This window comes from Globicephala melas, chromosome 2 (assembly GCF_963455315.2).
Source record: "Globicephala melas chromosome 2, mGloMel1.2, whole genome shotgun sequence".
Classification (NCBI taxonomy): Eukaryota; Metazoa; Chordata; class Mammalia; order Artiodactyla; family Delphinidae; genus Globicephala; species Globicephala melas.
Window position 1 is genome coordinate 83,630,506 of NC_083315.2, and position 15,111 is coordinate 83,645,616.

A 15,111-nucleotide genomic window follows, 5' to 3' on the forward strand; every position below is an offset into this window, starting at 1 on the left:
TCCCCATTGCAGGAAGGAGTGTGGGGAAAACACAACCAAAATAAAAATCCCACTGAGGAAGCATGGGGTGAGATAGCATCTAAAACTGGGCTTCTCAAACTTCGCTGCATGTTATAATTACCTTTGGAGTTAAAAAATAACTGGAGCCTATGTCTGACCCCTCAGAGAATCCGATTATGGTCTAGGGTATGGGATTTTAAAAAGGTCCCCAGTCTAGTGGATAGCATGGTGATTATACTTAGTAGTATTCATGTTGTATATTTGAAATTTGCTAAGACCTTAAGGGTTCTCACCACACACACACAAAAGTAACTATGTGAAGTGATGGATGTGTTAATTAACTTGATTGTGGTCATCATTTCACAATATATATTAAATCATCATGTTGGACAACTTGAAAAAAATCACACTGCACAACCTAAATATGTACTTTTTTTTTTTTGGTCAATTGATGCATTTTTTTCCCCACACCACCAAGTAATTCCAATTCTAAGTGGACACACTGGCTGTCCTACAAATTAACTCAATTCTGACAGTATCTACCTGGAGATGGCACCAGATCTTAGAAATTAAAGGCTGTTTCACAGGACTGCCCCACTTCAGACACCAATCACAAGTCCAGGTTGTCACCTATGCTAATGACCCAATGACTATAAACTGGAAGGTCCCACAACCCACTTCTCCGGTTCAATTAATTTGCTAGAGTGGCTCACAGAATTCAGAGAATCACTTACTTACGTTTATCAGTTTATTATAAGGGATATTAATATAAAGGATACAGATGAACAGCCAGATGAAGAGGTACATAGACTGAGAAACAGAAGCGTCCCAAGCACAGGAATTTCTGTCCTCATTAGAACTGGGGTGTGTCCCCTCCCAGGATGTGATGCATTCACCAACACAGAAGCTCATCAAATCCCTTTGTTCAATAGTTTTTTTAGAGCTTAATCTCCAGCCCCCAAACCTTCCCCTTCCTAGAGGTCAGTGGGTAGGGCTGAAAGTTTTAACTGTCTAATCACTTGGTCTCTCTGATGACCAGCCCCTTTCTGAGGCTGTGTGTGGGCTCCACTCCAAAGTCACCTCAATAGCATTAACTCAGGTGTGCTCATAAAGGCTCCTTATGAGTAACAAAAGACACTCCTATCACTTCTGTAGGTGAAGACTCGTCCAATATTTGGGTTCAAATCATTTCACCTTTCCCATAGATCACAAAAACTCTTCCATTTAACCCCATCAACCATCAACTAAGATGAAAAAATTAAATTCTTACATCTTGATATCCATCATCAATGAGGACCAGTTTGTTCTAGTCACTGATATTGCCCTTACCTTTATTAAATTATGTGGTAGCAAGTCAGACCAAATGCCTCTCCCTAAGAATATATAAGCCTTGCCTCTGTTCCTATTTGTCACATAATATAAAGGGTGGAGATGTGCAAACAAATTTCTAATCACTTTTCTCTCACTGAAGCACAAATAATCTCTAGACTCTAGTCTCTAACCATTTGGAATAAGTCCTGTCAGACCCCATCAGGGAAAAAACTTCCTGAAGTCAGCCATTTAGTCACATTGGCAACTTAATGTTTTAAGAAAGGAAAAGTATGCATCCACTTAGGAAAACAGTTTAAAATAAGTAAAGGAAATTGATTCCCTCTCTTGGAAAAAAGCCCATAAACTAGCTGCAACCACTTACAAGGACCCATTATTTTTTCAGCATTATAGGTAAACATGTTTGACCCTCCCCACTCGTAGGGCCATCTGCTCTGCATCCAAGCCACAATCTTTAAGTTTTCACAGTTTTCTGGGATTCATTTTTGTGGGTATCCTCCTATCCTGGATCCATAAAGTTTCCCATGTGATGCAAATGAGACACATTTCCTTTTAAATAACTCCTTTTCCTGTGCTTCATCCCAGAGGGCCAGTTCTTTCCCAACTTTCCTGACACTATTGACATTATTAATGTCAATACAGTTGTCTCTCCCATTATCAGTTCTTACTTTGATAAAGAAATAAGTGATACTAATATAGCTGGTAAATCTGCCTTATCATATTCACTAGCTCCCTATCTTTAACTTCACTGACCAAATGTCTACTGCTTCCTGTCCTAGAACAAGTTCTTCTAGACCAGTAAAACTTCGTGGACATCAAAGTCCCCATTCTCCAAGTCATAACTTCTAGCTGTAATCACATTGCATTTGCAGAGATCTCTTAAATGACATGGCAAATTATCATGGGACTTAGCCTTAAGCTGGTAAGGTTCTCATCAAGTGGTCATATTTTCTCTCTCCTACCTGGTTCAAACTGGAACGAGCTGTTTTCACTAGAATGCTTTTCTGCTGACTTACATCTTTAAACAAGATCAGATCACTTTTCTTTATTTCTGGGAGAGCCACAGGATCACTAAAATCAATCCCTGGATGTTACGTGCTCTCAGATTACTTATTTAGAGGGAACAGGTCTCTTTAGTCATTCATTCAATAAACCAAGTGACTGTCAGGTACCAGGCAAAAGGGACATAAAAATACACACCTGGTTCCTAACCATAAAAAGCTCATGTCTCTCATTATGCACACACATAACGAGTAACTTCCATATAATCATTAACTCCAGTCCATTTGGCTGCAGGCCACCCTTCTTTTTACTTACTGCAGTGGGTGTGAGGCATTTAAACCTCCTTTACCTTCTGTGGCCCAAAGATGGGGTTTCAAGTCCCAGAACATTTTTTCTGCTACCCAGTATAGCCAACAAGAGGCATCAGTGAGATCCAAATACCATTTCTGATCTAGCTTTGTGTTTTAGGATACACAATACAGAGATGGTCAGGAGACTCAGAGTCTTTGGACACTAAGTCACCACCTGACTTACCGTGTTTCTTGCATCTTGAGGAGAGGAATACAGAAACAAAGCACTCTGCTTTGAATGCTCTGGTCAGGCCAGGATGAAAGCAGGGGATAGGGACAGGCACCTGAGGATCGATCCATGCTCTAACCTGTCGGAAGCCCATAAAGTTTTCTCTGAACATCACATAGAAAGAGCAGTTATCTTTATTTTTAACCAATTAGATGACATTCTTTGGGGCTGTAATGAGTATACTACTCTTTTCATCCCATTCCAATTGCTTCTGCTCTTTTTAGCTAATGCCTATCTAATTACTGAATAGTATTACTTTTATTCAGCTATTTAGATGATAAAGCATATATATAGACCAAAGAACAATATAGATCACTTAATATTTATTACGTTTAAATGATTTTTTTCATATTACAGAATTCAACTCCAAAATAAGGTAATTAATGCCTGGTAAGTTGTTATTCACTTGCATTTTTCCCTCCTAAATTTTGAAAACAAACACCTTAAAAGACATGTGAATCGGTTCAGTGCACTTTTAGTGACTCAAAATCATGAGACAAAGACCACATTTATCCATTAAAAAAAAAAAACTCGATATTTTAAAATATTCATGACACGAACTAAAATAAAGGAACAAATAAAATACTGCATTTTCACCACAATTGTTTTGGTAGATGACAGAATATTGTCTTGAATAATGCTCCTCTGCAGAGCGTCTGTGGCGCTTGGCATGCTTGGCACATTAGCACTTGGTAACCGCTCGGCCTCCATCTGCAGTTTTTTCAGAAGGACCCTTACTCGGGGGCCCACATTCCCCTGAGACTAATCTGCCTGACTCCACAGGGACTATTCTGGTGGGAGCCTGATCCTTCTTGCTCCACCTGCTCTTAAGGCTTTCCTGTCTTCCCTTCATTCTCCCCAGATTCACACTTGTTGCCACCTGCATTCTCAGCAAAGATGCCCAGCACAGAACTCACACAGCTGAGTCTCCCCCACAATAGCTCTCACTCCAGATGTGGCCCCTTTACTTGACTAAATTATGACTAGAAGGTAAAGAGACGATCTGCCCACAAAACTTGTTCTTCCTACTTCATAATCACATCTCCTACAATGCAAAAAAGTTTGGTGATGCCTGATCTAGAACTTAAAACATTAATTAGTTTAGGTAGAATATATACTGCTCTAAAGTTCTTTAAAATCTACTCTTTCCTATTACTGTTTGTTTTTAAAAACCATAAAAATATAAAAATGTAAACATTCTACTAAACATTTCAGTAGAAACTGTTACCCTACTTTCTATGTAGTGGGTTTAGAAAGAACAAAAGTGACACCATGTTCCCCTTGGCAGACCCCAAATCATGCTCCCAGCCCTAACCTACCATTACACATTTCCCACCATTAGACAGAGCTGTAGGCCAAGCATGTCTCTCATGACAACTGCTACTGTCACCCATTAACACCCTGTAACAAAGCAGCATAGTAGCTCACTGTAATCTCTCCCAGCTAGCTGTCCATCTGCTTGCTGGGCACCTTACATCCACTGCTCCACACCCAGCCTTGTTGACCATGCAAACACATGGAAGCAGGGACACAAAAACCAGAAGCACCTCTTTTGCCACACTCTACATTCCTTTGCAAAGTGAGAGGGCACTTCCTATCTCTGTCAGAGTATCAGCAGAACCAGGTAGGGTGGTAGGGTGCTGCTGACAGACGCAGGAATAAAGAGAAAGCTGATGAGTCTAGCCACCAGTGTCCACCACTCCCCCATCATTCACATTCCCTTCATCATGACACTGCTGGGAGCTTGAGGATGAATCTGATCTTCTATTCAAAAGAAGAAACCTACTCAGGAAATTCTAGCCACTTCTCATTGCTCTTGCAGCAAGGTTTCACTGTATGTTTTTCAAAAGCATGAAATTAACGTGTTATTTTTTTTTATGAGTAACTTATAAATTAATTTTTTTTAATGCTGCTTTTGTTTTTAGGGAGAGATATGCTAAACACAAATGACTAATGAACTCTATCAGCTTTGGGGAATCTCCTCAGCATCTTTATCAGCTATGATTAATAATGAGATAACCTAAAACCACAATTCCACACCCAGGTGATAAACAGTACCAATTAACCAGAGTATTAACTGCAATGCCTTAAAACTATATTACCTGAATAGTTTCCATGGTGAAGTATCAGAAAAAGTGAAATAATAAATATTTTCCACAGCACCATAAGGTTTTATAAAATACTATTTCAGTTTTTAACATTAATGTATAATCTCAAGATTCTGGTCTATCATTCATGTTAGGCTTAACCTCTTTTCTGACAAAGGCCATATATATAGACACAACTATAACATAAAAATCATATATTTTACTGAAGAACCTGTATGGTATACTTAGACAGTCACTCTTCTGGTTGTATCCATTGAGTACTAGTGGATTCAAAGCCCAGGAAAGATGGTTTTGCCATTTATACTCTAATCACAAATTTTAATTTGCCAAAAAAAAAAAAACCCAAGTGGAAACTAAGATATTTGCCATAACTGAAAAGTCCTTTTATACCTGTTTGCTTTAGTACTGTGTGCTCTTACAGGTTTTGTTTCTATACAATATTTTGTAAATGGCTCTGAGTTTGTAAAACAAGAATACAGTGATTCATTTTGAATTTTAAAAATAAACGCAAGTGGAAAACAAATTTTATAGCCTAACTGTCTGCAATTATGTGTAACAAGTTACCTATAATAAAAACTGTACCGGGCTTCCCTGGTGGCGCAGTGGTTGACAGTCCGCCTGCTGATGCAGGGGACACGGGTTCGTGCCCCGGTCTGAGAGGATCCCACATGCCGCGGAGCGGCTGGGCCCATGAGCCATGGCCGCTGAGCCTGCGTGTCCGGAGCCTGTGCTCCGCAACGGGAGAGGCCACAACGGTGAGAGGCCCGTGTACCACAAAGAAAAAGAAAAAAAAAAAAAAAAACTGTACCACAGATTGGATCCCCCCAATATCCAACATGCTCATGGATCTCCTGAACTATTAGTGTGTGCTGTGTCAACTTAGTTCAATACTGATCTAAGCAAAACATTATTGAAAGTAATGACTTGCCTACCAAATAGCATACATTGCATTCCAAAGCCAAATTTGAATTCGATTTGGGATTATTAAGTCCATGTCTCCCCTCCACTAATGCAGAGAACTGAGACTTGGATTTACTATACATCAGGCAGCACTAGAGTAAATCTGCTATAAAATTATTTATAACAAAATAAATATTTTCAGTCCCTCTACACTAAGTGATATATAAATCATTAGCAGTTTATAACATTAGCTTAGGTCACTGTTTTAGGACCCAAACATACTGTACAATCCTGAGTAAAAGGTTAGGGGTACAGTTTCTTGGGGATCTTTCTTGATCAGGAATCATAAAGAAAACACATAAAACCACACTTATAATAATCCCCATTTTCATTAGAAGTACCATGAGTCCTTTTTACTTTGGTAAATAAGTTTATCTATGTAAACAATTTATTTTGAGGGAGTAAAATATAAGCAGAGCTTCTGCTAGGATCCTTCCATCACCTTTTGACACTGATATAGTAAATAATCAGGAAGAGTAGAGCAGGAGGATCTGAACCACAGGGCTAACATGTCACCATGAACTCGGAAATGCAGCAAGCAGGGGATGGATGGGAGCAGCTGACAGGCCAACAGCCCTTCATTGCCTACAGCAAAACAAATTGAGAAATTCTTTAATACAAAAAGACTTCAACAGACATTTCTACAAAGAAGATATACAAATGGCCAATAAGCACATGAAAAGATATTCAACATCACTGATCATTAAGGAAATGCAAATCAAAACTAAAGTGAGATACTAGTTCATACCCATTAAGATGGTGATTATCAAAATAAATAAATAAATAAATAAGTGTTGGTGAGGACGTGAAGTAACTGCAACCCCTGTGCATTGCTGAATGTAAATGGTGCAGTTGCTGTGGAAAACAACACAACAGTTTCTCCAAAAATTAAATATAGAATTACCATATGACTCAGCAATTCTACTTCTGGGTATCTAACCAAAAGAACTGAAAGCAGGGACTCAAACACAGATTTATTTGTACACCCATTTTCAAAGCAGCGTTATTCACAATAGCCAAAAGGTGGAAGTAACCCCAGTGTCCGTCAAAAGATTAATGGATAAACAAATGTGGTATATTCGTAAAATGGAACAATATTCAGGCTTAAAAAGGAAGGAAATTTTGACACATAATATAGATGAACCTTGAAGACATTATGATAAGTGAAATAAGCCAGTCACAAAAGGACAAATATTGTATGATTCTACTTAGATGAGGTAACTAGAGTAGTCAAATTCATAGAGACAGAAAATAGAATGGTGGTTGCGAAGGGCTGGAGAGGGAGGGGCAATGGGGAGTTAGTGTTTAATGGGTACAGTTTTAGTTAGGAAAGAGGAAAAAGTTCTGGAGATGATGGTGGCAATGGCTGCACAACATGAATGTATTTAATGCCACTAATCTGTACATTTAAAAATGGTTAAAATGGTAAATTTCATTATGTATATTTTACCACACAAAAAAATTCTTTAATAAAGTCTGAACAACACACTTATCTGAAAGATACTCATAACATGAAATACAGCTCTAAGAAATCTGACACTTCTAAGAATTGATTTGCTATCTGATTGTAAGAAAGCCCCTATAAACACAAGATTGCCTTTTTAGAACACTACAAACCTATAATGTCAACAACATGAAGTCTTAGTTCCTGTTGCAGGGCCTTTAAGGTAGAAGGCAGAGCAGCTTGTGATTCTGACATCTTCACATTTTGTTTCACATCATTTGCGAAGGATAACCAGAGTTTACCAAAGTCTTCAGTCGAGATTTTTAATGGCCTGAAAATAATTTTTAAAATTAGATTTATGTCCATTAAGAATGAAACGATTCTAAACAGACAAATACATTTCAAATGACTCATGGGAATAAAAAAAATCACTGTAAATCTAAATCCCACAAAATCTATGTTTTTTAAACCAAATATGATTAGAATACTTACCATTATCCTCCAACCTGAAGAAAATGCTGAAAGCAAATGTTATTAAAGAACAAATGTCTTTTCAATAAATCACCCAGTTCTCTCTTTTTCTGAGTATTAGTCATTACAGTAAAATTTCGCCAAGTAATTTCATGAATCATTCAAATATAAAACTTTTCTTTCATGCATACTTTAGATTTGGGGATGAGATACTCTATCAAAGCCATGTACAAGAGTAAGAATACAAAGAGTTAGCACCTTAAGCAAACTGGACCAAGAGAAAGGATTTTAATAAATGTATTTTTTAAATGGTTCAGGTGATTAAAGATCAAATAGTTAACAATGGGGTATCTCTGAGAGGAATTACAGGAAATTTTTATATTCTACTTATATTTTTCTATAGCATTTAAATCTTTATAACTATGTATTGAATTTATAATTAGGAAAAATATTTTTTTAAGATACAGAGGATTTTATTAATAAGCACAGAAGAACCGTCTGTGTCATATATGTTGTGCTTCTTCAGGTTACTAATGCTCACCATGGGACATACCTTCATAGTCACAAAATGTAAGTTTTTTGAAGGCTAGATTCTATCTTTTCAGCACCACAGTTATAAATAAATACTCTGACAGATTTATAAACATGTTCTTACTAAAAGACTTTAAAGAATGGGCAAAAATTATAGTAGTCTAACACAGGTAGATGTGTGAAGGTTAAAAAATTTTTTTACAGATATTCATTGGTATTCTGCATTCTTGGTTCAGGCAGGCTTCATTTTTAAAAATGTTTGAATACAGTATAATATATTCATAATACTAAATAAGAGCAGAAGGGTTAAAAGGTTGTTTTCAATTATTTGGGTAACTGCACAATGCTAGTAAAATACTAAATACTGTATGTCTAATAAAAGTTTAGTAACTTTGTTGAGCCATTTTCTTGCAGATCTCTAAAACTTTAATGAACAGACTTTACGAAAGAATTAATCAAATAAATGAAACACAAATGAAAAAAACTTTAAAAGCTTTTTAAAAAGTCAGGCAGAATCTTTGAAATTATTTCAGTTTAAACATTACTTTAATATTACTTTCTCTCGGAAGTTCTCCAAGATCACCAGCCAACTCGAACCTATATCAGGTCCCACACTGTAATGGCCCATCATATCATTTACTTCCTGTTCATAGCACAATTCACAATTATACATGCATTTATGTGATTGTTCGATGTCTCCTCCCTAGACTGAACACTCCCTAAACGCAGGGGTATGTGTAGTTTTGAGTTGTTACACTCCCTAGCACCTAGTACAGTGCTCTGTCCAGAGAAGAGGCCTAATAAATATTTGCTGAATGAAGGAATAACTTGAATTAATATTCTAAAAAATATTTACCTAATGAAATCTAATAGTGATAAGTTTACTGAAAATTCGAGCTGAACAGAATGAGTATCCATCACTTGATAATTTATAAAACCAGAAAGATTCCCTTCTGTAAAAGGTTTTTCCATCTGCACACTGTATTGAAAGTTTTTGGTGCTTTCTGCTTCTATTACAGGCAAGCAGCATCCAGGTTGCTCAGTGATCTGTAAATAAAAGTAATGTAAGTATTGAAGAAGGGATCAATACAGGCTATCATATGAATAACTATTTTCTATTTAATTGAAGTGGTACAAAAGCATACAATTGTGAGATGTTAATAACAAGCCACACCATGAAGATAACTGACAACTTCACTTGAGAAAAATTCACTAGCACAGACAATTAAGAAATAATAATACATAGGTCAGAATTAGGTAACAAATGGTATTACAACGAAAATGTCTGTATGGTTTAACAACAACAAAAAACAGATTAAACTCTAGTCCTGTGTCTCTCAATACTAGCTAGTATCAGTTTTTTTTTTTTAATTAATTAATTTTTTTGGCTGCATCAGGTCTTAGCTGTGGCATGCAGGATCTTCATTGAGGTATGTGGGATTGTTAAGGCATGCGGGATCTTTCACTGCGGCACGCAGGCTCTTCGCTGTGGTGCGTGGGCTTCTCTCTAGCTGTGGTGCACAGGCTCCAGGGCATGCGGGCTCTATAGTTTGCTGCATGCGGGCTCTTGTTGAGGCACATGAGCTCAGTAGTTGTGGTGCGCAGGTTTAGTTGCCCTGGGGCATGTGGGATCTTAGTTCCCTGACCAGGGATCGAACCTGTTTCCCTACATTGGAAGGTGGATTCTTTACCACTTGACCACCAGGGAAGTCCCTAGCACCAAATTTTTAAAGCTAGAAGAGTGCAAAAAAAAAAATCTTTCCCTCTCATTCTCCACCCTTACTCAAGCTCTGGTGGTAAAGCTCAGACAACTGAATTGGGTTTTGTTTTGTGTTTTTAAGTTCCACAGGTGATTCTAATGCACATCTACAGTCAGGAACTTCTGCCCAGGTCAGGCCCAGGTAGTATCCCATTCAATATATTCTAGCTCATAGAATAAATTGGGTCAGTTTTCTCAGTCTTTCCCAATACAACTTTATTATGTTTCCTTGTCTCTTTTGAATAAATTTTTCCTACTTAAAATAATAAAACAATCTGTCACACCTTTCACTGTTTTTGCTAAAGAGGAAAGAAGGATGTGGGAGAAATTTACAAGCCATCAGATGACTCAACAGCAGAAACACTAAGTAATGTTTCTTACACTAAGAAACATTAAGTAATTCATTGTCTTACCTTGAAATTTTCTGCAGGAGCAATTTCTAAGTTAGCACTTTTCAGTTCTGAAGCACTCTTATTAAAAACTGACCAGACCATCAACAAACACTCATCTTTCCAAATTTTGTAAGAAGACACTGATATGGTTTCATTATTACAGACCTCCATAAGATCTGAATGCATGTGTTCAGTAGTTTCTTCCAACAAAGAAGCAGCTAAAGAGATTTCATTGGCAACTGAGGCTGCAGTGGACTGAGGAGGGTGAAAAACTTCCATGTTGTTATCAGCAAACAAAGAGGGTGTAGATAGCCTGCAATTTGAGATTTTCTCAACCAAGGGCAGTTCTGTGAGAGACTCAGAATCTAAAAGTTCTGAATTAAGAGAAAATTTCTTTACTTCTTTGTCTCCTCTATCCTGCAAATGATCCAAATAATAGTCTTCTTCATAAGTCACATTTGATGAAGAACTAAAGGAAGAACAGGTCATATTTTGAGCAGTGGTTGTTTGCCCGCTTTTGGTTTCCTTGACTTTTGATTTCCTTCTGAACTTGTGAGAAAGGGTATCTGCTTTTCCTAGCTGCAAAGATAAAACATAATAATAGAAAAAGAAACCATTCTACTACGTCATGAGTTTTAAACTTTTTTTTAATAATTTCAAATGAGCAATGTACAAACTTGCTAAGGTTCTACCTATAAAGCATAGATTAACAAAAATTCAGAGATGAATAAAATGTTAAGCCCTAAAATTCTGACAGCTACATAACTTTGAACAAGTAAGCTAAATCTATTTCTCACTAGAAACACATAAAATCAGAAAAAGAAATAACGTCAAAAAGTCAATCATGAACAATTCTAAAAACTTGTTAGACTTAAGAAAACTAGAGTACAAAACTGCACAAATTAAAAACAGTGAGAAAGCTAGCCATTTTTTGAGTTTCCAGAGTTGTCCTGTAGAAGCTAAGATACCCTCAAATACAGGGATGGGTCAAACTTTGGTTCAGTAATCTATAATAATCCTGTTTTCATGACCTGTGAGTCGATAAACAGGGAAGAAAAACTGACTTCACCTCAAGAATCAGCTAGTGTGGCTTACTGGAACACACGGCAGGAAAGAATTCTAAAAGTAACTAGGGATGTTTGGTACAGACTCAGGAGATGGGAACAGCAAACTTGTGATTCTTGCGCTAAGCCTCCCAAGGAAATGTCTGCGAATCCATCTAAGAAGAGTGATGGCTCAAGTGCCCCCTTGCCTCACAAAGTTCTATGTAGAATCAGTGCAGCAGACTGGGTCTACTTTAAGTTCATCCTCCTGGAGGCTTTAACACTGAGTGGCCATCTTTCACACGATTCTAGTTAACCAGAATTCTAGCTCTCTTCCAAGTCTCAGCAGCTAAGTTTGTCTCTTACCTTTCAATTCAGAAACCAAAAAACAAGAACTAACATTATATTAACACAAAAATGAAAACAAGTTGGGGGACTTCCCTGGAGGTCCAGTGGTTAAGACTCCGCACTCCAGGTTTGATCCCTGGTTGGGGAACTAAGATCCCACATACTGCAACTAAGCCCATGTGCCACAACTACTGAGCCCATGTGCTCTAGAGCCTGTATAATGCAACTAGAGAGCCCGCACGCCACAATTAGAGAAGACCCATTGCAGCCATAATTAATTAATTAATTAATTTTAAAAGTTGGGGGTTTCGGGGGGAGGAGGACTTCCATTTCCAGTAGCCATGGGACTCGAATTAGATGTACATTAGACTGCTCAATATTGTTCCTCAGGTCACTGATGCTCTGGGTTGGTTTTTGTTTTGTCTTTTCTTTCTCTCTGTGTTTGATTTTGGATAGTTTCTATTACTTTGTCTTCAAGTGTATGATCTTTACTTTTTAAAATTATTTATTTATTTATTTATTTGGATGTGCTGCATCTTAGCTGTGGCACACGGGATCTTCATTGCAGCATGTGGGATCTTTTAGTTGCAGCATGCAGGATCTTTAGTTGCGGCACATGGGATCTTTAGTTGTAGGATGTAGGATCTAGTTCCCTGACCAGGGATCAAACCCAGGCCCCCTGCATTGAGAGTGTGGAGTCTTAACCACTGGACCACCAGGGAAGTCCCCGACCTTTTCTTCTGCACTGTCTCATCTGCTGTTAGTTAGAATTAACACAAGCCAGAAGACACCAGACAGACATCTTTGTTAAATTACTTAAAGAAAAGAAACAGTCGGTTTCCGCAGAGCTGGCACTCCCAGCTCGGGGGTCTCTTCCCTCCGCCGTCACGGAACTGCCCCGGAGCGCGAGGGGAGGGCGGCCTCACTGAGGCTACCGGCTCTGGAGGGGCCCCAGTGGCTGAAGCCGCAACAGTCGTGGGGACAGCTGGCCGGCCATGTGGATGAAAGGCTCTTGGTGCTGCAGCCAGGAGTCAGTGCTGTGCCTCTGAGGTGCGAGAGCCAACTTCAGGACACTGATCCACAAGAGACCTCCCAGCTCCACGTAATATCAAACGGCAAAATCTCCCAGAGATCTCCATCTCAACACCAACACCCAGCTTCACTCAACGACCAGCAAGCTACAGTGCTGGACACCCTATGCCAAACATATAGCAAGACAGGAACACAACCCCACCTATTAGCAGAGAGGCTGCCTAAAATCATAATAAGGCCACAGACACCCCAAAACACACACCAGACATGGACCTGCCCACCAGAAAGACAAGATCCAGGCTCATCCACCAGAACACAGGCACTAGTCCCCTCCACCAGGAAGCCTACACAACCCACTGAACCAACTTTAGCCACTGGGGACAGACACCAAAAACAACAGGAACTACGAAACTGCAGCCTGCAAAAAGGAAACCCCAAACACAGTAAGATAAGCAAAAGGAGAAGACAGAAAAACACACAGCAGATGAAGGAACAAGGTAAAAACCCACCAGACCTAACAAATGAAGAGGAAATAGGCAGTCTACCTGAAAAAGAATTCAGAATAATGATAGTAAAGATGATCCAAAATCTTGGAAATAGAATAGACAAAATGCAAGAAACATTTAACAAGGACCTAGAAGAACTAAAGAGGAAACAAGCAACAATGAACAACACAATAAATGAAATTAAAAATACTCTAGAAGGGATCAATAGCAGAATAACTGAGGCAGAAGAACGGATAAGTGACCTGGAAGATAAAATACTGGAAATAACTACTGCAGAGCAGAATAAAGAAAAAAGAATGAAAAGAACTGAGGACAGTCTCAGAGACCTCTGGGACAACATTAAACGCACCAACATTCAAATTATAGGGGTCCCAGAAGAAGAAGAGGAAAAGAAAGGGACTGAGAAAATATTTGAAGAGATTATAGCTGAAAACTTCCATAATATGGGAAAGGAAATAGTTAATAAAGTCCAGGAAGCACAGAGAGTCCCATACAGGATAAATCCAAGGAGAAACACGCCAAGACACATATTAATCAAACTGTCAAAAATTAAATACAAAGAAAACATATTAAAAGCAGCAGGGAAAAACAACAAATAACACACAAGGGAATCCCCATAAGGTTAACAGCTGATATTTCAGCAGAAACTCTGCAAGCCAGAAGGGACTGGCAGGACATATTTAAAGTGATGAAGGAGAAAAACCTACAACCAAGATTACTCTACCCAGCAAGGATCTCATTCAGATTTGATGGAGAGATTAAAACCTTTACAGACAAGCAAAAGCTGAGAGAGTTCAGCACCACCAAACCAGCTTTACGACAAATGCTAAAAGAACTTCTCTAGGCAAGAAACACAAGAAAAAGAAAAGACCTACAATAACAAACCCAAAACAATTAAGAAAATGGGAATAGGAACATACATATTGATAATTACCTTAAATGTAAATGGACTAAATGCTCCCACCAAAAGACACAGACTGGCTGAATGGATACAAAACCAAGACCCATATATATGCTGTCTACAAGAGACCCACTTCAGACCTAGGGACACATACAGACTGAAAGTGACGGGATGGAAAAAGATATTCCATGCAAATGGAAATCAAAAGAAAGCTGGAGCAGCAACTCTCATATCAGACAAAACAGACTTTAAAGCAGACTATTACAAGAGAAAAAGAAGGACACTACATAATGATCAAGGGATCAACCCAAGAGGAAGAAATAACAATTGTAAATATTTATGCACCCAACATAGGAGCACCTTAATACATAAGGCAAATACTAACAGCCATTAAAGGGGAAATCAATAGTAACACATTCATAGTAGGGGACTTCAACACCCCACTTTCACCAATGGACAGATCATCCAAATGAAAATAAATAAGGAAACACAAGCTTTAAATGATACATTAAACGAGATGGACTTAATTGATATTTATAGGACATTCCATCCAAAATCAACAGAATACACATTTTTCTCAAGTGCTCATGGAACATTCTCCAGGATACAGCATATCCTGGATCACAAATCAAGCCTTGGTAAATTTAAGAAAATTGAAATTGTATCAGGTATGATACAATGCTATGAGACTAGATATCAATTACAG

At 38.2% G+C, this 15,111-nt stretch overlaps 1 protein-coding gene across 1 annotated transcript in view; it reads right to left on the reverse strand.

The window, feature by feature from the left end:
* Nucleotides 1–3,033: 3,033 nt before the first annotated feature.
* The window catches only part of AP4E1 (adaptor related protein complex 4 subunit epsilon 1), a 70,900-nt gene continuing 58,822 nt past the window's right edge, over nucleotides 3,034–15,111 (reverse strand). The window contains exons 18-21 of the mRNA XM_030842874.3: nucleotides 10,597–11,154; nucleotides 9,281–9,471; nucleotides 7,596–7,753; nucleotides 3,034–6,563 (exon numbers count right to left, since the gene is read on the reverse strand). Coding sequence (XP_030698734.1) covers nucleotides 6,403–6,563; nucleotides 7,596–7,753; nucleotides 9,281–9,471; nucleotides 10,597–11,154 — 1,068 coding nt within the window. The 3' untranslated portion in view covers nucleotides 3,034–6,402. The remainder of the gene's footprint in view (nucleotides 6,564–7,595; nucleotides 7,754–9,280; nucleotides 9,472–10,596; nucleotides 11,155–15,111) is intronic.